General features: G+C 40.5%; 1 protein-coding gene across 3 annotated transcripts in view; it reads right to left on the bottom strand.

Annotated features, from left to right (window-relative positions):
* Positions 1-3,295: 3,295 nt before the first annotated feature.
* Positions 3,296-23,005, bottom strand: part of ABCB11 (ATP binding cassette subfamily B member 11) — a 43,179-nt gene continuing 23,469 nt past the window's right edge. For 2 of the 3 annotated variants that reach the window (XM_019470927.1, XM_019470928.1), the window contains exons 15-28: positions 21,836-22,006; positions 21,270-21,471; positions 20,466-20,544; positions 19,378-19,513; positions 17,676-17,837; positions 12,221-12,325; positions 11,961-12,122; positions 9,629-9,832; positions 7,797-8,038; positions 7,526-7,682; positions 6,290-6,487; positions 5,269-5,475; positions 4,250-4,396; positions 3,296-3,496 (exon numbers count right to left, since the gene is read on the bottom strand). In XM_019470927.1, the coding sequence (XP_019326472.1) occupies positions 3,296-3,496; positions 4,250-4,396; positions 5,269-5,475; positions 6,290-6,487; positions 7,526-7,682; positions 7,797-8,038; positions 9,629-9,832; positions 11,961-12,122; positions 12,221-12,325; positions 17,676-17,837; positions 19,378-19,513; positions 20,466-20,544; positions 21,270-21,471; positions 21,836-22,006 (2,373 nt within the window). The remainder of the gene's footprint in view (positions 3,497-4,249; positions 4,397-5,268; positions 5,476-6,289; positions 6,488-7,525; positions 7,683-7,796; positions 8,039-9,628; positions 9,833-11,960; positions 12,123-12,220; positions 12,326-17,675; positions 17,838-19,377; positions 19,514-20,465; positions 20,545-21,269; positions 21,472-21,835; positions 22,007-23,005) is intronic. The other variant, XM_009274880.1, reaches the window with a different exon arrangement.

Below are 23,005 nucleotides of genomic sequence, written 5' to 3'. Positions count from 1 at the left end.
AGAGTTGTAAATCAGGAGCCAGCCATTTAGTTGATACAGTGAAATAGGCCTACATGTCCCTTAGTCAGGCTTTAGTGAATTTACCACAGTTGAAAATTACACTTCAAGCCTTAGTAAATAAGATTGTGTGGCGCCTTAACTAAGAGCTATCAAATTGTTAAACATTTAAACTCTAACTTCATCAGGCTTTGGCAGCTGTTTATATTGTTAATATTTGGAACAGATACAGAGCATATACGCTTACACGATGATGGGCTGAACTACTCAACCTGGTTTGGGCCACAAGCCCCCCTTTTGAATTAAGCTTTTCCTGTTTAATAAAGAGGGTGGAAAGTGCTTGACTGATCCCCTTGCTCCCACTAATGGGATCCCAGGAGAAAGTTAATCTTTCATTCTTGACTTAGAGATGCCCAAATTGGGATAGTGCAATTCCAGAAGTCCTTCCATCCGTCTACAGAGAGATTCTCACTAGCCAGGAGTTACATGAAGTAAAAGTGTCCCTCGCTCCTCATACAAAGTAGCTGACAAATTGGCATTACGTTCAGTTCACAACACTCACTTTTGTTAATACACAGCTTTTCGTCCTCCCCATTCCCTGTTACGCCTTCCTGATGGGAGGACTCTGGCCACAGACAGGCTGTTCCTGCTCAGAGTAGTCTAGTTGGAGCAGGGGCTGTATTTGCAGAGCAGTTACTCAGGTGCCATCCCAATACAGTATCATGGTTATATTTATCCAGAGGAACAGGGTAGTTGGAAAACCAGGTAATGCAGCTGCCATGGACCATGCAGAGAAACATACAGCAGGACGCACCAAATGACACCGTCAGCTACTTCTGTCAAGACTAATAACTCGGGGCTGGCTCTGAAAGACGTAAGCAGACTCCTTTGGGTCTGCTCAGGGGTCTTGCCATCAAGCTCCAGGCCTGGGAGATCTTACGTGTGGGGCAGCTGAGGAAAGGCCCATCCAGCTCTGCACCAAGCAATCCATCAAGGCTCGTTGTTCATGCCCAGACGCACCATGTAGCTCCACTTGCACTTTAATAGCTTCGCACAGGTACTGAAGGGCTTTATAATCAACTGGTTGTCAATAGCACACAGGTATAAAGTGGCAGGCGGTGGCACCCAAGAATGTGTAAGACCAATGCAACTGTTTGTGTACACCGTGAGTGCCTTCTGTTATACAGGCATACTTCCCAATACATGGCTCACAATATTTACCAGCTGCCTAAAAATAGGATGATGTCACGATGAAGGGCAGTAGTAGTGCCACCCAGTTGGGCCCGTGTCACTGTGCTCCTCCTGCAAGGACATGGCAGGCACCTTTGCAGGCAGGGGCTAGTATAGTTGCGTTGGCCTTCTCAACAGCTCCGTCCTGCACAGCAGACATGATCTAACTACGTACAAATACTTGTTATCTGCTGCAAGATACTCACGTGCTTGTCTGAAAGGTAAGAAAGAGATGAAGTCCTAAAGCACAAGAGCCAGTAAAAAATACAATTTATTGGTATAATTTGGGCCACGAAAGTGGCATCCTTTAGGCAAAAGAATTATGGAATAAGTACACATAGTAATTGTAGTTTTTAATAAAGAGTCGTTATTTTTCCATGGCCTTAAATACTAATATAAATTAAATATCATATAGGTAAGTCAATAGGTTATTGATAGTCACCCTGTCAATAGTTTCAGTCCTGAGCCATCCAAACTAATTATTGTTCTGAAACATAAAAAGGCTAAAAACTTTAAAACAGAAGGGCAATAATGCAGCTTCCTTTTTCATCTTCAGTGAAGGATTAAAATACAGACTTCCTTGGGAAAATAGCATTTCAGTGTCAGCTATGTGATTTCAGTAGGGTCTGCTGAAGTAATTCTATTAATGGAGTTGTACAGAAGTTGAAATTGGTTTTTTGCTGCCTGGAATTAAGGGATGTATCCTAATAAAGTTTTCGGCCTTACAGCTCTATTCAAGTTTCAGCAGTTGGTACTGTTGCGTAATTTTATAAGAAACTCCATTATGGTGGGATTTGTTACAAAGTGGGGGAACCCCCTCCACCCCCAGCTGCAGGTTTTAGGACATGGAGAATGACTTTTACAGTTAATACACTATTATTTGAAATCAAGATTTAAGTTTTGAAACTGTAATTTAGACGTTCTGTCTATCTGCTTTGTCTCCAAGATCGCAGTCACTAAAGGAAAGAGTCCTGTTGTCCTGCAGACAATAACCAAGAACATAGTTCAGAGAAACATGCAGTAGACTTTATAATAAACTGCTACAAATACAAGCTTCTGCCAGAAGACGAGACTTCCTCACCTTTGTCATTTCTGAATGAATTGTTGCTCTGTTTATCAACTCTGCTTGATACAAACAAAGAACTAATTATGGCTATTTTTTTTCCACCTTTACTGAATATGATTTCTGTAAAAACGCTCATCATTGTCTTGCCTTCTGAAAAAAAGAGAACGTATTATCCACCGTCTCAATAGAAGTGATTTAAATAACTGTGATGATTAACTGTAGGATTTTTCATTGATTTAACTAAAGCATTTATTCCTATTCAAAACCTATTTGACAGCATTGATCAGACTGGTGAGTGTCGGGGAAATGATCCTCACCAGCTTCCGTTCCTCTTCTTGATTGCTTTCCTTACTTTTGTGGAGCTGCCGCCTTTGTGTAAGTACTTAGCGTTTTTGTGGAAGGGGCACCGCTATGTCAGGCTCAGGGCACCGATCTGTTAGTGCTGTAGCTGCACACAGTGGAAGCCCAGCCACCCCCGACAGCACAGCTGAAGGGGTGGAAGGGTGGGGGTTCTGCACCCACAGTGAGGGTATCTGTGGCAATTCTCTGCAGGCCGAACGCTAGGAGAGATTTGAGCCCTTCAGATGTACAGCATCATTCTTGGGATTGTTTTTTATTCATAGAGCTTACCTAGACAAGCGGCAGTTTCCAGAACACCAGAGCAGAGTCTTCCTTGATTGCTAGTTGAGGAACGAGAGGACTGCACAGGCTGACTGCAGGTGGTGGCAATTCCCCAGCTCACCAGCAAAGATCTTTCCCACTTTCAGGCTTTCTTTCCCCTAGCAGTGGGCTAAGCTGCTTCCTGAATGCATCAGCCTGTGCTTAGTCCCCTGCATGTGCCTAACAAGTGTGCTTGATGCAGAAAGCTACATACAGTTAGGGTACCACAGAGTTCACAATATTGTAAAGCACTTTGTAGCACAATGGGGTACCAACATACATACCTACCGCAGAGCATTTGCGTACAGAAAAGAAATCTTTCAAATTTAGAACCACAGTAATTCAGCTAATTGGGGCTCCAGTGGTAACAAGCTTATAATAAGCTCCTTCCATGGCCATCAGTTCATCATGAGTGCCCCTTTCAATGATAAGTCCTTGCGACATCACAGCGATGATGTCAGCGTTCTGGATCGTGGACAAACGGTGGGCAATGACGATGCAGGTACGCCCTTCTCTGGCCTTATCCAGCGCTGCCTGCACAGTCTAAGGGCAACAGACAAAGTGTCAAAGTGAAAATACGCAAACCAAATTGGGGCTCAGAGCTGGAGAAATCTGATTGCTTCAGATTAATTAACCGTATTGTGCCACACTTGTAAAAGTGACTACGAGGCTAAATCAAAGGGTATGTTACTGGTTTGCTTAGCTGGGTCATGAACTCAGTTTATTAGCAGTACAAAGAAGGGACAGGTAAACATAGACAGCAGCAGAAATTAAGGAAGGCCTTTATTCAGCCGACATGCTGAATGTCAGCTCAGTGTGGATATGTTTTTAAATTTCCACCATTTTGCTAATCTCCGAGTGTAGCCAAGCCACACAAATTACTGCCCAAGTTCTTAGGCCCCTCACTGTTCTTTTTCTTGGATATTCAGGCTCATTATTCATATGCTTGAATACATTTTTGTTTGTTTGTTTGTTTGTTAATGTGCAGAAACTATATTTATGAAACATTCCCACTGAATGCTTTGAAACCCAGGGAATTAGTATGCACATTTCTGAAAAAGTCCTGCCTCTCATTGGCAGTCGAAGAGCCCTTGTAGCTGGCTGCTTTTTTATAGTTGTGCTTTCTGGATCTTTCAAAAAGATCATTAAAGGTATAAGTGCTGAATTAACAATGTGGAATAATGTTGCGGTCGTGTAGTGGAGTACGTCAGAATGTCTCTGTAGGACAGAAAAAGGTGTTGTACATTGTAGGCCATTGTATTAACTTTCCCTTATTGCTTATCACTGCGCATTTACCTTTTCACTTTCTGTGTCTAAGGCAGATGTAGCTTCATCCAGTAATAAAATTTTAGGATCTCGTATGATGGCCCTTCCTATAGCAATGCGTTGTTTTTGCCCACGTGACAGCTGGGATCCTTGAGCCCCAACATTAGTTTCGTATTTCTGAAAAATATACAAAAGGAAGATTTTATTCAGGTGTAAGCAAACACACCAGTACACCACCTGAAGGAAGAGCAGGAGGAGAGAGGCATGAGCGCTGACCATTGCTGCCTCCTCCTTAAAAAGCCTGGCAACGCAGAAATACTGTGCGAGTCATACACGTGTTTGGGGAGACGTTTCCGAGCCATGCTCTGCAGTGCATATGGCCCAGGCAGTATGGTGACGGGCCTGGAAGAAAAATTTGATAGCAAGATGATTGCTGATTTGTCTGAGGCAAAAGAAATCCCCCCACCCTAGATTTGGGAGAAGAGGCTAAAAGTGATTTAAGGGCTTTCTGGACAAGTGTGTTGTTTGGGTGCCTAAATTGTATCCATACCTTTTATGTTCTTCTGATTTATATTTATATGATTTCAGTGCATTTAAATACTTCTTAAGTGCACTTTAAGCAGCCAGCTCCAAATAGTTTTGTCTAAGTATCATGCCCAAGTCACAAGACAAATCTCCCACAGCTGGGAACAGGATTTATATTTCCTGACTCAGTGTAACGCTTTGACTGCTGAACTGTGCTGCTGCTTCTTTCTTGTCCGTGGCTTTGAAAGATCTTTCCTCCTCTCCTAGTTCAGAGTTGTTACTGCTGGTTTCAGTTTTATTAATATTTGCCTACTGTATAAAAATCCGGTAGCAACTCACGCCCAAATTCTCAGGAACATAACAAATGGTCATGACACCCTCTTTGCTTCTACTGTTACAGCTGTAAAAGTAAATAAAAGGTATACGTGTGTAGCAACTTCAACTGGGTCTGGAGCAACTCCCACTGCAATGAACACCGAGCAGCCTATCTGTAGTTCCACAGTCAAGGGCTTGCGGGTACTTACATCAGGCAGTGACATGACAAAATCATGCAGCTGAGCCTTCTGGGCCACTTCTATGACTTTCTCCATCATCGCCTCTTTGGTGTTACTGCCATATTTGATATTATCAGCAATGCTGCAGTCAAATAGCACAGGCTCCTGGGACACTATTCCAATTTTTGATCTAAGAAACTGTACATTTATTTTCTTGGTGTCGTGTCCATCTATTAACTACCAGGAAATAGGAGAAAACTTGAAACATCATTCCAAAACAACAGCCTGCAAAAACCAAATAGTTTATAGGAAAACTAAATGATTTAGCCATATTACTGAAATGCAAACCCAACTGATTTAAAGTGACTTGAAGAATCGGCTTATAGTTGACTCCTTTGTGCACGATGTGTATTTTCTGGGTATGTCTGTGTTCCAGCCAAATACTAGACCATTTGCTTAATCTTAAGTCCAAGTGAACTATTTAATTGCTTAAGGTTAGGCACATGCTTTGTTGCCTTCCTGGCATAGTGATCACCACACTTATTTTTTCCAAAGAAAGAGAAATCAAACTAGATGGTTAAGTGTTTACATGAGGAAAAGATATAAAAGCTTTTTAAGCTATCAGTAATTGAATACCTGGAAGTTAAATCTAGACAAATTGAACCTGCAAAGAAGCTGCATGTTGAAGCTATATATTTAGGGATGTTCCAGACTCTTTGTTGCGCCATTCAGACTTGATTTTTGCTTGTGCTCCCGCAATGTATGCCACACATGATATGTTTCATACAGGAGCTACCAAGGTGAATGTCTGTGGCCTGCATAATGCACAAGGGTACACCTGAGGCTTGTAGTGTTCTGATGTCGCCTGAATACATCTGAGAAGATACTCAGGAATTGTCCAAACAGTCCACATTTGTTTGAGAAGGAGCTGAAGCCCCAAGCTGCTTACGTACATGCCACCACTGCTAGGCTGCACAGTAGCACACATTCAGAAGAGTCCTTGTAGCATTGCTGAAAACAACAGCACACAAACCATGTTTCCTTTGCTTACCACACTTCCTTTCTCAGGGTCATAGAAACGCTCCAGAAGCTGGACACTGGTGCTCTTACCACAGCCGCTACTTCCAACAAATGCCAAAGTCTGTCCAGGCTTAACAGCTACAGAGAGTCCTTTCAGGACCTGAATATCAGGCCGAGAAGGGTATGTGAATTTACAGTTAAGAAATTCAATGCTTCCCTTGAAATCATCCTGGTGAAAAAAAAAATGAGAAAGATGCTACAATGAGCTTGAGCCCAAAACTGAGCTGTAAAGTACAAAGTAACTTTTCCTCAAATTCCATTCTTGCATCTCTTATTTAAAATATGACATTAGCGCTTGTGAAATTAGCCCAGAAAGGGGGATAAAAACCATACTGGAGTAGCTGTTCTAGAGATGAAGCCACTAGTCATAACACTATTGCTCTGCTTATACTTCCCCGTACTGCTCTGGTCAGAGGCATCAGTTGGAAATAGGATTGCCTTGCAAATGGGGAAGTTTTTTATTTTAATACAGACACTGTATGTGTAAATTTGGTGACAGACCAAATAGATTTGTGCAAAAAGCTGGATTTGGTAAAAAAAATAAAATCAATTGAACTTCGCGAAGTTAAAACAGTACATGGATTCAGGTCAATTTTCCCAGAACTCTTAAAAAACTCCTTTACAAAACTCTGAAGGGAGTCAAGATACTTTGTTTTCATGGTTTGAAGCAAAATACTTAATGTATTTCATTCATAACAATTATTTCAAGTTTTCGCTTAATTCTGAAAAAAAATCAGTTAAATGAAAAATAAACTATCTGAATTTTCTGGGTCCGACTTTTCAATTCACCAAAAATTGAGCATTTTCATTTTGCCTGACTCAAAGATGACTCGCCTCCTCATGAACACCCCCAACATTTTGATGTGAATGGAAAAAAGCCTCCATTATAAGCTAGCGATAGTCAGGTTTATGTGCGAACTGTAGAACAGAAAGAAAAAACATGCTACTCTGTGCATCATCCAAATTGGTCCTATTCCAATTTACAGGAGTTTTACACTGACAGATTCCTCATAGCCACACTTTATATCACTCTTGCTGTCTAGTACAGAGCTCGCTGCTTCCAAAAGAGCAAAGACAAGTAACAATTATACAATCAGCATAAACTTCTTGTAAAGCAGTGATCCTCATTGATTTATAAATTGTTAGTGCAACTTCAATGCTTATATTGAGCTGAATGACACCACACAATACTCATCTCTGGTCTTACCCATTTTTCCCCTTTTTCACTGTAAACACTGATTTTAGGAAGCCGATCGACCAGTTGAAAAAAGCGTGCAGCAGATGTTTTGGCTTTGGCATAGTTTGGGGTATAGGAAGAAGCTCTTCCCAAAGCAGTTCCACTGGTCACAATAGCAGAGATCACCCTGCGGGGAAGGGGGGACATGATCATTCTTGGGAAGCCATCAGGAAACTGAACGCTACACCGAGACCAGCAGTTCTGGAGAGGAGCCTGTTTCTGGCTCCAGGCAGGCTCTTACCTGAACACAAAGCTGTAATGGAGTCCTTCAGTGTCAACTAGAAACCCTCCGTATCTGTAAGAGACAGCGTTGGCAATGAACACTATGCTCTGGGCAAAGCCAAAGCAGAGCCCGTAAACATGTGCTTTTTTGATTGCAGCTTTATAGGGCATATCCTGGTGCTTCTCAAAATTGTCGATAAACATTTTCTCTTTCCCTATCCCAGCTACAGTCCTGATGTTAGAGAGGGCTTCACTGGAAATCTGGAGGAGAAAAAAAAAAATGGGTAAAAGCTCCTAATTTTTACTTGGAAAAGGAGAGTGTGCTCTTTCACAAATGCATGATTCTTTCCTGAATACAGGGCACTAATGCCATATACAAATTGATTCAGATATGATACAGACTGGCCCAAACATCAGCCAACCTGAAGAGAAACCTTCCTACAAGCAATTATCTACTAACATCCTCAATAGTAATGCTCTGTCTGCACCACTAGACCTAAGTTATTGTGAGCACACTTAGGAAATCGGGCACACGCTCTCACTTGTGACATTTCATGTAATAGGAATAAATGGGACATCCACAAAAGCAAAAATGGTTTTAGGAACACTATTATTTCCTTGATTGCATGCATTTATTAATTAAAGATGTTTATTTCAATTATTTTATTTTACTTATAGCAATAGTCAGAGAAAGAGTTAGAAGGGATGCTATCCCTAACTTCTGTTTCATAAATTAAAACCACTTGAATTTACTACGTTTCCTCACCTGCTCACCCTCCCTCTTTCTCTCATTCGTGTCCAAAAAGCCTGATGAGATGGAACATATAAATGGAGGGTGACACCTTGATTCCTCTAACATCAGACACACAATTTCCAGGATTTCTACCTTGTACATAGGCAAAGAGTAAGCGAATGCTTGCCTATGTATATAGAAAAAATGCAACACAGGAAATTATTAGATAATCCCCATGGAAATTTCTCTGGAGCTTTAATTAATTGTAGGCTTTATACTGTGCTTTGTTGCCAGTCAGAATTTGGGTTTCTGTCCCCAAAAAATAGCACTACAGTTTCATCTATAGAAGTAAATTGACAGTTTGTTTGATCCTAATTTCACCCTACTTATCTCAAGTAATTTTATTAAGAAATTATTTAAAATGCTGTAGTTTGCCTGGACTTTGATAGTAGCTTCATAGTGTGATGCTTTCCTTTGGGAAGCAATAGTCTGGTATATGGCTTATGAATGTTTTCAGCATGTCGGAAGAGATCTGAATATAAATCATTAACAATATTCCATCCAATTTCAGGGTTTTTTTCCTGGCCAAAATTAAGAGTCAAATCTCTTGCATTATCTTACAATATGTGAAGGAGTGGACAAGCAGGTACTGTGAATTGGATTGTTCAGACTGTGCTTTTTCCATGTTTAGCATGGCTGATGAACAATCACTGTGGAAGAACTCAGAATGTTTAGCATTTGGATGCAGTGCTGGCAAATAAATTAGAAAATAACACCAGACATAATCAATCATCGCCAAAACTGCTGAAGCATTGAGTGCCCTTTTCATCCCAGCCTCTGGGTCATTCTGTTGAATAAAAGCTGATGCCTTGACTCATTAGTGAAGTTTCTGTCCTTGTCAAGGCAGTATTTTGATTTATCACTTTTTGTAAATAATTAAACCATTCTAAATGTGGGCAGTTGGTCAGGTCTTAATTCTTCCTTGGCTGTCTGGAATTGAAGATTGTTCCTAGCAGCACTCAACAGTGGCCTGTAAATTTGAATTACTGATGGTCCCAAATGCTGATTTTTCAACTACCTGTGACCGCAAATATAAATTCATTTTTAAATAACGTTACCCGTCCAGTAGCTTCCAGCGCTTTCTTGTCCTGAGAGGCGAATCCTGTCAGCATTTTAGCCTGCACAGCCCCAGATAAGGCCAAAAATGGCAGGAAACACAGTATAACTAAACTCAGTTTCCAGCTGAAGTAGAAAGCAATGATTATGGCCACCCCAATGTTGGTAAAGGAATTGACAATCATTCCTATCTGCGATCCAGTTGCCTTCAAAGAAAAGAAACAGAGATGACTGACTTGTACTCCAATAGTAACTTCAATAATCTTCAAATAAATTTTCCTATAAAACTTTAGAAAACTCTAAATGATATTAAAATATCATAAGGCACCAATGGCTGCTGACTGCACTGGAATTTAGCCAGTTTGGATATACTGTTTTCCAATTAATTGTGTCAAGAGAAGGACTGCAAATCCCCACACTGCTTTCACCCACCAAACTTTCCAATGAGAACTCAGAAAATTGTTTCTAATGATTGTGAGAAAGATAATCTAACTATTGAAATTAGTTCCCTTGGTTCCCTGGGGAATCACTCATCTGAATACTCTTGTTTAGCCCCTACATTTATCCATCTAGATTTAAATAATAAACAGAACCCTTTTGCAACTTAACTATTAACAAACAAAGTCTCAGCTGTACTAAAATCACTAAGAAACATCACTGAGAAAGGATGAATTAAAGTTGCATTTTTGCCTGTCTATTAAGGAAAAAATTTAAATATGCCTTTGACATCACCTTTATTGAATGCGTTCATCTTCTCCTTATATACTTTGACAACACTATTCTTCATAATAAACTTGATTTATTTACTCAGAAGTTATTTTCTTTCATAGCAGTAAACAGCAGCCCTAGATAGGAACTAGGTTGCTATGTGTTAGAAAAAAAAATACGTTTGATATCCTTGATCATTTTCAGTCAAATTCATTTGCAGGATGTGAACTTGCAGCACAAAAATGCTCATCTTCTACTCCTCCTCTGACCTGCAGCAATAGGGCAAGGTGCCTCGGGCCTGGCCGTGGTGGAAGGTACACCTCCCAGCTCTGCAGAGGCAACCAAAAGGAGCAGCCATAGGGCTGCTCTTACCTGGATCCTGCAGCTCTAACACCCCCCCACACTCCAAGAGTCCACTTCTTACTCTTGGTGCAGATGTAGACATTTTCAGACCCCAGACACTTGCATGCATCTTCTCGCTCACTCTGCAATAGCAGCAGTTGACTAAGCTCTGTGTCTGGCAGTGAAAGGCGGAGGACACTGCTGCTCAAGAAGTTCTGTTTTTTCCCCCCAGAGCTGTGGGCTGAATGGCTGTGCCCCACTGCTGTACATGTGCTTAGAACAAAGATGTCCCTTAGAAGGCTATTAAATGGTTCGGTCAGTGTTTTACAAGTTTGTTTATTTCAATTAAAATATGCCCTGTAAGTGCCTGTAACGGCTGAAGAGGTTTGCAGCTGGTTTCTCTGATTCTGTAGAAATTGCTGCTGACAGGGGTATTGGGAACCTCTTCTCTCATTTGCCTTTTAAATTCCTAAAACATCCATTAATAGTCTTTAAAAACTAACCCACCATCTTCAGTCAAGCTGAAACAGGACAATTTTTGTAACAAAGAAATCTGTATGTTTCCGTCTTCGTTTCTAGAAAATCGCTTGCATTGGAGCCAAGTAAAATGGCATCTGATTCACTTCTACCAAAGCATCAGTTCAGATAGGTAACATTTAACGCTCAGCATGGTTTAACCCTCACCCACTAAGGAACACAACGCATGGAGTTAGTGGTTCACTTTCCCAAATATTATGTCACACTGGAACTGGCTGCATGAGTCCCCAGCTGGAGCACCAGCCAGTACTGTAAACTTTTTTCAAGTGGACTGTCAGTTTACGTCAAAACTGTCACAACAAGCACAATACCATGCTGAAAACTTGAAAACATGATTAGTGATGAATGTCACTAAAATACTAGTCTGACGTGTTTTTGAAATAAACACGCGTTGTAGCAAAAAGCTAATTCATCTCCAGAAAAAAGAAATTAAAACTTTTGCACTGGATGCTCCTTCCCATCCCATTGATGGTTGGTATTTTATTGCTTTTTGTGTTCTTGTTCTGGTAATACAGGCAGGAATAATGGGCAGTAAATTGTGACCCTATTTGTGCTTTTAGGTAAATACAGTGATAATAGTTCCCCGCTGACAGTCTATGATAAATAGAAATAGCTAAATTGACTGACCAAGGACTGATCTACACTGACCTCGCTGGTTGCATGCTAGCTAATTTCTGTGACAAGGTGCCGAAATAGGCCTTCAATCAGTGCTTACAGTAAAACGATTCTTAAGCTACCAGGTCTTACCCCTTGGACCTGTGAGGCATCTGTTGCAAGTCTTGTAGTCAAAGCACCAGGGCTGTTCTTCCGGTCATCAAACCAACCAATGTCTTGCCCTAGCATAGCCTGGAAACCAATTTTCCTTAACCGTCTTGTAAGCAGCTCACCAGACTTGGCAAAGGTGTATCCCTGGGGTGCATAAGAATAAATACAAATATAGTACAGAAAGGGAGACCCACAGAGTAAGGGATCAGAAACAAAATTTACCCATATTGGACTGCTATTACCTGCAGAAACTGTGTGAAAAATGAAAGAATTCCAACAAAGACAAAGAGCAGGCAGACACCATTGATCTGGATTCTTCGTTCTTCTTCATCAAGAATGGAGAAGGTCTTTGAAAAAAATGGGTGTCATCATATTAGAAGTGTCACTTTTGCTGTATGTGAAGTTTATTCATGATTCCCTATTGCCAAGTGCAGAAGCCCACCCTAGAACCAAAGCCAGAACACAGAGCTCTCCCTCACCCCTTGCAAAGGCCCGATTCCTTATTTTTCCTAAGGTGAGCCTGGGTACAACATAACGCTTTTTATTCCTGTTAAACAACAAGTTGGTTATACTTGGCGTCTGCACATACTGCTATTACTTGTTGCCCATCCCTACTTATAATTAATCAATCATTCCCCCCACTCTAAACAAGAGCCAGTGTGATAACCAGAGAATAGCAATGAAATAAATAGCATAGCGACAAAGCAACAGTGCAGCAGCTCCCTTACCTCCTCTCTAGTCTTGCCAATTGCAACTCTATTGGGCCACAGAAAATGAAGTCTGTGTAAATAATTATACCCTAGCATGACTCTCCTTGCACAACACTAACGGATCTATAATTGCTATCGGTAGGCTTCAAGAGGAACCTATTATCTTTTACTGAAGGAGTGTGGATACGAGCTATTCGCTTACTGCTGGGTACTTGAGAAAAAGCATTAGTGCTTAAAGTAGAGCCCCTCCACTCCATTCTGCTCCAGTCTCCATGGTATTTTCCTTTTATCTCTTGCTCTTAATTATCTGGTCTTTTTCAACACCTGCCAGTGTTACTGGGGCGGTGGAGAATAAATAGCATAGCGACAAAGCAACAGTGCAGCAGCTCCCTTACCTCCTCTCTAGTCTTGCCAATTGCAACTCTATTGGGCCACAGAAAATGAAGTCTGTGTAAATAATTATACCCTAGCATGACTCTCCTTGCACAACACTAACGGATCTATAATTGCTATCGGTAGGCTTCAAGAGGAACCTATTATCTTTTACTGAAGGAGTGTGGATACGAGCTATTCGCTTACTGCTGGGTACTTGAGAAAAAGCATTAGTGCTTAAAGTAGAGCCCCTCCACTCCATTCTGCTCCAGTCTCCATGGTATTTTCCTTTTATCTCTTGCTCTTAATTATCTGGTCTTTTTCAACACCTGCCAGTGTTACTGGCTGGTGCTGAAGTAGCCAGTCCAAATCTAAGTAGCCATCCTTAAGCAATTCCTTTCAGTCAGAACAGTTGATATGTAGGTCAGTTAACCTACCCGAAGTTGTTAAACTACTTCTGCTACTGGCAGGTATAAGCCACAGCTCATGTTTGTACTTCTCCACTAACCTTAAATTAATTCTAATTGGATTTCACAGGTAAAAATTACTATAAATTGACTAATCTCTCAACCTGTTATCTGTAAGGTGTAATTAAAAATAACTTTTGCATTCGACTTTTACTTATATCAAAACCAGCTGAAATTCTTCTAGGTAAGTATTTAACAGTAGAAAGAGAAGAAGGAATTTTCATTACAGCTGCAAAATATAAAAATCCCACAAAAGAACCCTTAAGTACTAGTCTTAAAAGGTCAACCCAAGTTATTTACAGTGAGCTATGCATCAAAGTAACAGGGAGGAATTAGAGCACGAATTTGAGAAAAAGAAATAGCTGTTCTCTAGTGGGAATTCCATTTCAAGTATTTTAACTTTGTACATCAGTACCTTGGCAATAAAATAAATCCTACAAAATCCAAAATGATAATATCAAAATGGCACTTAGTGTTTCAAGCTAAGAGCTGTTTCAATGCTATGCTGTCTTATCAGTAGCAAGGCATATTACTTTCTCACATTAATCTTTGTTTTAAAAAAAACAACACACCAGGTATGTTTTAATCTATCATAATATGAACAAAACATATAATGGTCTGCTGCTGTTCCTATCCCCTTAATGAAATCCACTGTACATTCAGTAATTCATGTTTGATCCTGAATTGAATAGGCTGTGAGCAGATTTCATCTATCTTTGTAATTTATGTATCTAGAAAAGACACCGCTACTTTCTGCTTGTTTTTTTCTATAGAATACGTTCTAGTTAAACACTTGGACTGAATGAGATAAAAGGTGAACTCAGTGCATGCATAAACTGTGTCCTACAAGGATTCTGGATTTTAGAATTGCTGTGATGGTATTTTCTGTATCATCATGGTATGCAATATCTAGACATGAATGGGAAAATGCACTTCATAGTAGTGGTCATGCCACATTGCGCTGGGATGAAAAACTACTCTCCAGAGATGCTGATGGCTTTTTCACAAGGGATTTACGTGCTGTCTCTACACAGTCATCCAGAAACACTGGGATGGCCCCATACATGGGTTGAACTTAACATTTTTTCTTTTCACACTTTGAAATTTTTCTCTCTAGTTGAATAAATAAATATCAAATACAAGACCAAGCATTGAAAAGAGAGATAAACACTTGCCCTAGGACCCTACAGTGAGTCCCAGTAAGTATTTATGCCTGTTATAAATCAACTTTTGTTCATTGCTTCTGTATGGCTGGATGGTAGGCAAGATTAAGTAGGAGTCTTCATTTCAAGAAAGTCAAAGGCAACACAGTTCCTGATTTCAGGGAGGCTGGATCCATATCCATGCTTTATGAAAGATGCTCACGAAAAGGGAGAGGGCTGTGAGCCTTTGCTTTAATATTCTATCCATATCACCCACGTTCAAAGTGGTTCCCCTGCTTTCTCTTATGCAAGAAATATGTTGTGAAAGGCCTCCCCAGCTCCTGTGGCCAGGCTCTCCATTGCTCCTAGATAAAGGCTGAGAGAACTGCAATGTCTGCAAGACACCTTGAGGGTTTCTGGTGAAACCAGTTATTGATCAGTCTGGGATTCCTATTGCAAGCTCTAAATTCAAGGAAGCATCCCAGCTCAAGAAAAGCAATGGGCTGAAGTATGTGCTTACATTCTCCCTAAACTGAGAGAAATAGCACCTTATAGTCCTACAGAAGGAAATGTGGATAACATTCGTTGGGAAGAGATCTCTGTATTGCAAACAGAGGATTTTTTTCGCCTTGCAAATCTGTCCTGTAAAATTGAACTATCCCATTCTGCAGCTATCCTAACATGCTCAGCTGTTTTTGACCTATGTTCTTGATTTAAAAAAATAACACTGATTACAGTAACATGTAGCATGGACAATAGCATCAGGTCTATAAAAGGAAAGAGTTGTTGCTGAGGTGTCCATGTTCAGATTACACAAGTTTCAACAGTTTTAGCGTGGACTATCCTTTATCTGGGGCCATGGGCATGCCCAATAGCAGTTGGAGCACATCTTCTGGTTGAGTTTCACTGGAAAGGATCCATTTCCTGTACTCTGAGACAGTTCCACAGTGGGAACCAAAGCATAGTAAGAAGAAACTACTGAGAAATTTGTTCCAACGGTACACTTCTGATCTGAACTGACCAGAAGACATATCCAGTATTATCCAGTTCTTCATTCACTTTTTGGGATTATTTCTGAGAACCTTCAAGGCAGACTTTGCTAAATTTATCCTTTCATTTCATAGCTGTGGGGATTTTTCCCCTCACTTCCCCAGCATATTGGTCCCAGAGTACAAGCCCACGTGTCTGTCACAACATCATTGCAGATATTCAGACAGGTTGGAAAGCAGATGCATATTCCATCTGCCTAAACTGCCTTGGCACCAGGCAGAAATGTTTTAAATTGATGAATAATGAAACACAGATGTTGGACTTTGCTCATGTTCGTTATGGCTTGGTTTTTTCTTGCAGCCTCTCTCCTTCATGGACTGAGACCTTCAAGAGAAGGAATTAATCCTTGGCAACGAAGGCATTTAGCATCTTGCAGGATGATGTCAGCCCCAGACCTCCCAGTGTCTAAAAAACCTCTCTCAAAAGGAATCAAAGGTTAGATTCATTGCAGAATGCACATAGTAGTGTCTCACCTGCTGTCTAGTGAAAGCCACAGTCCTTGGCATGAGGTCTAGACACTCAAAAAGTGTTTGGAGGTGGCACACCCATGGCTAAAAGGCCAAGCACATTGGCCAGGAGCCACTAAATGGATCAACAGGGACTGGAACATCTTTTGCTCTGCCCCTCCCTGGATCTTAGCTAGCAAACATCAAGCTGCAAGTAAATGTGATTCAACATCCTGAGTAACTTCCCAGAGAGAAATATCTAAGCCAAAACAACACCCCAAAAAAACCCAAACAGCAAAAGGTCAATCTTTCCTTTGGTAGATTACTGGCACTGCTATTAGGAGCATTTTCTCAACCCTTTTCTAATCAGTAGCTCAGATGCTGGGGCATTCATTCATTCACTCTTTCCTGCCTGAAAGGTTTCGGACCTCCAGTTTCTAGAAGAGTGTCTGCCCTTTAGGTCATATATTCTTTGCATGCATATGTACCTACCATGACCTAAACAAGTAAGTGGGAATCACAATACAAGTTTTATCCTATCTCAGGTGGGTACCCAAACAGCAAAACAATAGTGGCATTCCCATTTTCTTCCCAGTGAATGTGTCATTACTTTACCCAATAAGAAACAGCATCAACAGCGGGGTTTTCTCTATCCTCCTAATTCTTGAAAATGTAGGACACTTTCCTAGGCATTAGTTAGAGCAGTGCTGAATTACTTCAGGCAGCCCTCCAGTTTCCCACTAACTTGGCAAATGTTTTCCCCAAAAGCTGTTTTACAAGAGGGGAAGCATCCTCTTTCTATTATGGCAAGTTTTTGAAGGAAAAAACAGTCATGGTTGAACTCTTGAAAAGTTTCAAGCGAGGCTGTGGATTTTGATGATAATACATCCTTTAGTGAATGCCAAGGTTTAAAGCATATTCCTATTTCCTGCTTGTCTTTCAAACCCAAACTTGTTGATGCAAGTCTACTTTTTGCTGGCAGCTATGAACCCTGTTACAATTATCTACCTCTCCCTGGGCATTCTGCAGGGAGCAGGCAGCAAAGAGCTGCCTGAAATATATGAACAAAAAAGTGAAGTATTTTTTGGATCTGATCCAAAGCTTTCTCAAAGCCTTGGCCAAGACTGTAGCATAAAATTCTATAGGGAAGGACCTCTGCGTGTCTCTCTCTCCACTGTACCTGCATGTGAGGTACCTCTTGTCTCATCTAAAATAAACTGTAGGCAAGTATAGAAACCCACTCCCAACAGTTCCTGGAAAGAGAACAAGAGAGATAATGAAGAACACATGACAAATGCTAATAAGCCTACCCCTTCAAAGAGCTGAAATGATAGTGTGATGATAGTGATATAAATATCTCTGCTGAATAATTGTTTATAGGCAAGAAGGCTAACCCCATTTACTTGACGAGATCTAAAGATTTGCCCAAAACATGTCAAGTTCTGCATCATACATTCACTCCTCTCTGCTTCAGAGCTAAAATACACTTTAAAATGTTAGCATAACATACCCCAAGAATTTGACTGAATAACAAAGCATAGAGTGGACTGACTGCTCCATTCACAGCTGCTGCCAGAGATCCAAGCACCATGTATGGCCATTCAGAGGCATTGTATTTCAAAATTCTGGTAAATGGTACAGGCTTGACATCTTCCTCCACAACAACAGATTCCTAAAAAAACAGGTTGGATTTATGAAGCAGATGCATTCCCCCAGTGATATTCTCCCTTTGACAGTGAGATAAAATAACGAACATAATCTGTTAGATGGCCATCTAGTGTCCAAACAGCTGCTCTAGCTTTGTACAGGAAGGGGCAGTGATGGGTCTTGGCTGCTGTCTGGAGCTCTTTTGTAGGGCTAAGGAGTCACAAGAGGGTTACATAAATGGGTAGGTAAAGAGGGTTACTTTTACTGTCCCTGGAGAAAAAGAGAGAGATTCATGCCTTATGCAGCTCTACTGAGTCCAACTCAAGAGGTTAATTATGACCAGTTTAAGATTTTCTGCCACTGAAACTCAGCCTGTTCCCTTTTTGCTGCCTCCAGATGAGGCGTGATGCAATACCCGGTGCCAAAACTTAAACTTCTTCCTCACAAGCGGCTTTTTGTGTCACTCATGGAATCTTCTTAAATATTATTTTAAAGTATTGTGGGTGAACACACTCATCAGACTCTGCATCAAATTAATAGGCATGCTATATAATTAAAACAAGGGAGATCTCAGAGTGATAGCTGGATTCAGGCTTTATACATGCTTATTATGCCTCCCTTCTGTGAAACATCCTCAAACTATATGCTGAATTCCTGTAATTATTCCCAGTAAGAGCAGAATATTCATCATCAAATTATAACTTACCCTGCAGTTTGATTTGTGCAGATTTTTTGTACCACTCAGTGTGATGAGCCCTGCTCATCTCCCTCAGTTCATATGGCTGGAAATGCCCAGACAAAACAGACACTGTGAAGACCTATCTGCTGGAAATGTGCAACGATGAATGGGTGGAAGCATCTTGTATTTTCTCTTCCTTCTGAGCTAGTGCCAGAGCGACAGCACTAAAGCCCTCTATCCACAGAATAGGCTTAGCAATAGTAAGAACAGTGACTTCTAACTGCTGCTCTCTGCACCGAACAACCATAGCCATGCAAATTGGTGCAGGGAGCTTCACAAGCACTTTGGAAACCCACTGTGTATATTCCCACATGTTCTGCATCATTTTAAAGTATGCTGTCTTTATTTTCTATGCTAGTTGATTGCACAAGGACACTGTCAGTGAAAGGACTCTGGGTTAGGTTGCAGTGAGGGTCTTTCTTTACTCAAGTCTCCAGATGATTTTGAGACAAAAGTGAATTTACTCTTTATTGAACAAGAAGCAGTCATTTGTATCACTGAGTGGCTATTACATTTCACAGACTGAGTATTTTGCTTTTTGTCAGTTAATTCAGCTTTTATGAATAAGTCTTTTTAAACTTAATCTACAACATATATCAATTTACCAACAGGTCATGCTCTGCTAGAAATTTTATATGGACCAATAAGCATAACAGCCATCAAAATGCAAGCCTAGGGTTTACACAGAGGATAAGAACTGAAGCTGTGGTTTTGTTTAAGTAGAGAAAAGGATCAATCCAAGAAGATGTATCTGCCAAGAAGTCCTATAACGGAGGCATATATCTACAGGTTATCATTATCAAGTAATATAACTATTGGACCTGACCTTTTTTGCTTGTCCATCATCGTCTTCATAAGAAGGCATAAGATACATAGACTCTGCGTGATCTCTTGCAATGGATAATGGAGGGTCAGGGACCACATTAGAAAGCTGAGATCTGGAGCGCTGCCGAAGTGAAGCTCTGTAAAGAGGACAGAAATGGTCTGTTCTTCACAGCTCAGTAACACAATACTTGGTTGCAAAGCAGGTACAGTTTTCATACCAACTAAACCAGGATTCACTGAAGCAAACCACAGGAATCCCATGGACTTTTTCTTTCTTTTTCTAGGTTCTCTCAACTTTTTGAGAAGAAAATATCCCACAACAGGGACAAATACTTTTCAAAATCATATTCTACCCCCGCCACTCAGACGTTGTCTTATATGCATCCTGCACTGTTTATTTGTTAAGCAAAATTGTGGTGTATCCCACTATATTTGATAAGCCGTTAAGACACCAAGTCAATTCACCATTATGACTGTCAAGTAATTCAGTCCAGAAAAACAGGATGCTGAAACAATCCACCTCTATCCCTGACAAAACATAACCCTGTAATGTAGGACACGTATTCACTTGCATATGTCTGACATGGGCTTGCCTGAAAGAAATAATAAGTGTCTAGCTGCAAGACAGTCTGTTGTGTAAAATGTTTGAACTTTCATCAGGTAGAAGCCATAATGAAAATGTCCCTGTACATTGCATTGATTTCTCAAGTAATTGCACAGCAAGTCATTTTTCAAGTGACTGGACTGAAAGTGCATCAGGTAATACAAATATACGGCTGTATGCTAGTAATATTAAAAATGGAACATTAACAGAGTAGACCAGAATTGGAGAGAAGGTACTATGGATAGAAAGGGGAGTAAAATTAACAGTCTTGCTATTTATCCATGGGCCTTCAATCAGTAACGTTTTACCCAAGCTACTTCTTTCCAAGTGAATTCTGTCTTAGTAAAATGCTTGCAGCCCTTCCACCCTCTTTTACACAACATACAGAGAAGGGATTCATTAGCACTATTGGGATTTTGGAATAGTGGGATGAAGTATGGAGATCTGGAAACATATTGAGATTTGCAATCATTTTTAAGACTCACCGCAAACTAGCCTGATAGCTTCCTCTGCTGAATGACTGGACTTTCTCAAGATTTGGCTCAACCACATTATTTTCTGCTGCTGTAAAATACAGTATATAGAGCTCTTCAGTTTGTGCTAAAATTGAATACAACCTAAGCCCACTGTGGCTCTGCAAAAAAGTGCAGTGTCTCCAAGTCATAACTGAAATACTTTGTAGAAGGCAAGGAATGTAATACAACCTTGCTATTAAACCTACACGTACCACAAGTTTTATATTTGTATTTGACATGATGAAGTTAACTGAATATTAACCCAAGGACCATCTCACTTGGGGTATGACTGCTAAAGGCTGTTTCCCTATTTTAGCACTGTAATTTCGCTCTTCTTTTAAGATAATCATATCCAAGGTATGATGCTTCACAAAAATACAACAGATCATTCTGTTAGATCTCCATTTCCAGAAGCTTTGATTCAAATCTGCCTCTAGTAAAATAAATAGGGTGGTTTCAGCATATTCTGTAATTTGCTTGCATTTCAAATGCAGCAGGACTGGACTGTCAGCACTAAATGGAGCTATAAAATGACGGGTATTGCAGGGCAGGATTAATGTTTCAGGGCAGATCTATATTAGGAAGGTCATTCAGTGCACATGCAGTAAAACCACTTCGGCCAGGGCTATTAATGTATTACTTCTATAAATGCTAAAATTCATCCATAAAGGCGGAAGAAAAAAAAAGAAGCAACTAGCCCTCATTAAAAAAAAAAAAAAATTCTGCATTCTGTGGAATTTCACGTCATTTTATAAAAGAAAATGAAATGCTTACTTTCTATTGCTTCTCTATTAAGTGCTGTGTCTCCTTTGTTTTGCAAGGTCACCAACATGAAATAAACCCCTTTCCTCTTCAAGAGTTCCTCATGAGTTCCTCTCTCCACAGCCCTTCCCTGCTCAAACCCAACGATGACATCAGCAGCTTTGATGGCTGACAGGCGGTGAGCTATCGAGATTGCTGTGCGGCCAAGGCGAGCCTGACAGGGAACAACAACAGCACCATTCCCAGGACAGCAAACAGAAATGCTTGGAAAAATCTAAAGTTTGGTTAAATCAATAGGAGTCTTTCTAGTGGTTTCAGCAGAGTTTGACTTGAACTCCATCCATAGCCCACAGATGAGCATCTGTTTCTGAGCAAAGGGAGCTATAGATTTCTGTTAAAGTCCCAATGTAAGAAAAAGTTATTTCTGTCAATAATACTAAGGTTCTACTTGTGCATATGAAACAGCTATTAAGAAAAGCTTCTCACTGCTTTGTTGCAATTCAGCAGCACCTTCTGTAGAGTGCATTAAAAATAATTTCTGCCCTTTTAAGTCTGATTTATTCTATGCTATAGCAAACCTTATGAAGTGCTTCTTGGACAGTAGCTTCACTTTCATTATCAAGTGCTGACGTAGCCATATCCAGTAGCAGGATTTTCGGGTTTCGCACAAGAGCTCGAGCAATAGCTATCCTCTGTTTTTGACCTCCACTCATCTGGCTTCCACCCTCTCCAACATGAGTGTCAAATTGCTGTGTGAAGGAAAAAAATGAAAATGAAACAGATAACAAAAGGGTCTGTTAAGCTTCTGGTGAAGACATTGGTAAAACGTCTCTCAGATTTGTCCTGAGAGTAGACTTAAAAAAATTACCGTCTTTGAAAGACAAAAACATTGTTACTGCATCAGATTCAAAGGAGAGCTGATGAAATAACTTCCTTCATAATGAACAACATAATTTTGCCTGGACTGGGGTTCCAACCCCAAGCCAAAAGTATGTACTGATAAGGTGAAATGTTCTGGTTTGGCTCAAAATGACTATATCAGCAAAAGCAGAAATGGAGAGGAAACACCTGCCCACTCTCCATCAGATGACTCACCAGCCAACTTTCCACAGAGCTGGACTTGTCTGCTGGCCTGTGACTCATGAACACCGTGTCTGTGATTCATGGACGTCATACTCTGGTGGCATCAGGTTCAAGTAGAGAATTAAGTAAACACATACAGCCTAGCATCTCAAGAGCCAGGATAATTATATTCACCTAGAGCCAAATATTGTTTATTCCTCCATTTCCAGGAAATAAAGAGGGGCCTTTACACAGTCTTTCTATGAATAGTTTCCTGGAAGCCTGGAAATGCATAGATGGAGGATAAAAAGTATGTACTGACATTAGTTAACGGTACTTGAATCCTGTCAATCAGGTTCACTGTTGTAAAATGTCCCTTTGAGAAGCTACTTGGCAAAATAACATTCTAGAAAAGTAAACAGTCCAGTACTATCAAATATGGCCTTTGTAAGGAGGATACCATAGGACTGATCAAAGCCCTGTCATCATGAGGGAAGGAACCGGGGAAGAGGGAACCTCCAGCTAACTTACAGAGCTCGTACAAGGAGATGAGGTTGTGAAGATCAGTACAGACTGCTCAAAAACATATGCTGGCTAGTGAGAGTCTGGGCTCTAAATTGCTTTTGGCCTGAGCAGAAACAGATCTCCATAGCATGAAAAATACATATTTTAAAATCATGCTATGA

Source organism: Aptenodytes forsteri, unplaced genomic scaffold (assembly GCF_000699145.1).
Source record: "Aptenodytes forsteri isolate BGI_AS27 unplaced genomic scaffold, ASM69914v1 Scaffold255, whole genome shotgun sequence".
In the NCBI taxonomy this organism is placed as follows: domain Eukaryota; kingdom Metazoa; phylum Chordata; class Aves; order Sphenisciformes; family Spheniscidae; genus Aptenodytes; species Aptenodytes forsteri.
The sequence above is the reverse complement of the archived record's forward strand: the minus strand, read 5'-3'. Positions and strand labels throughout refer to the sequence as shown.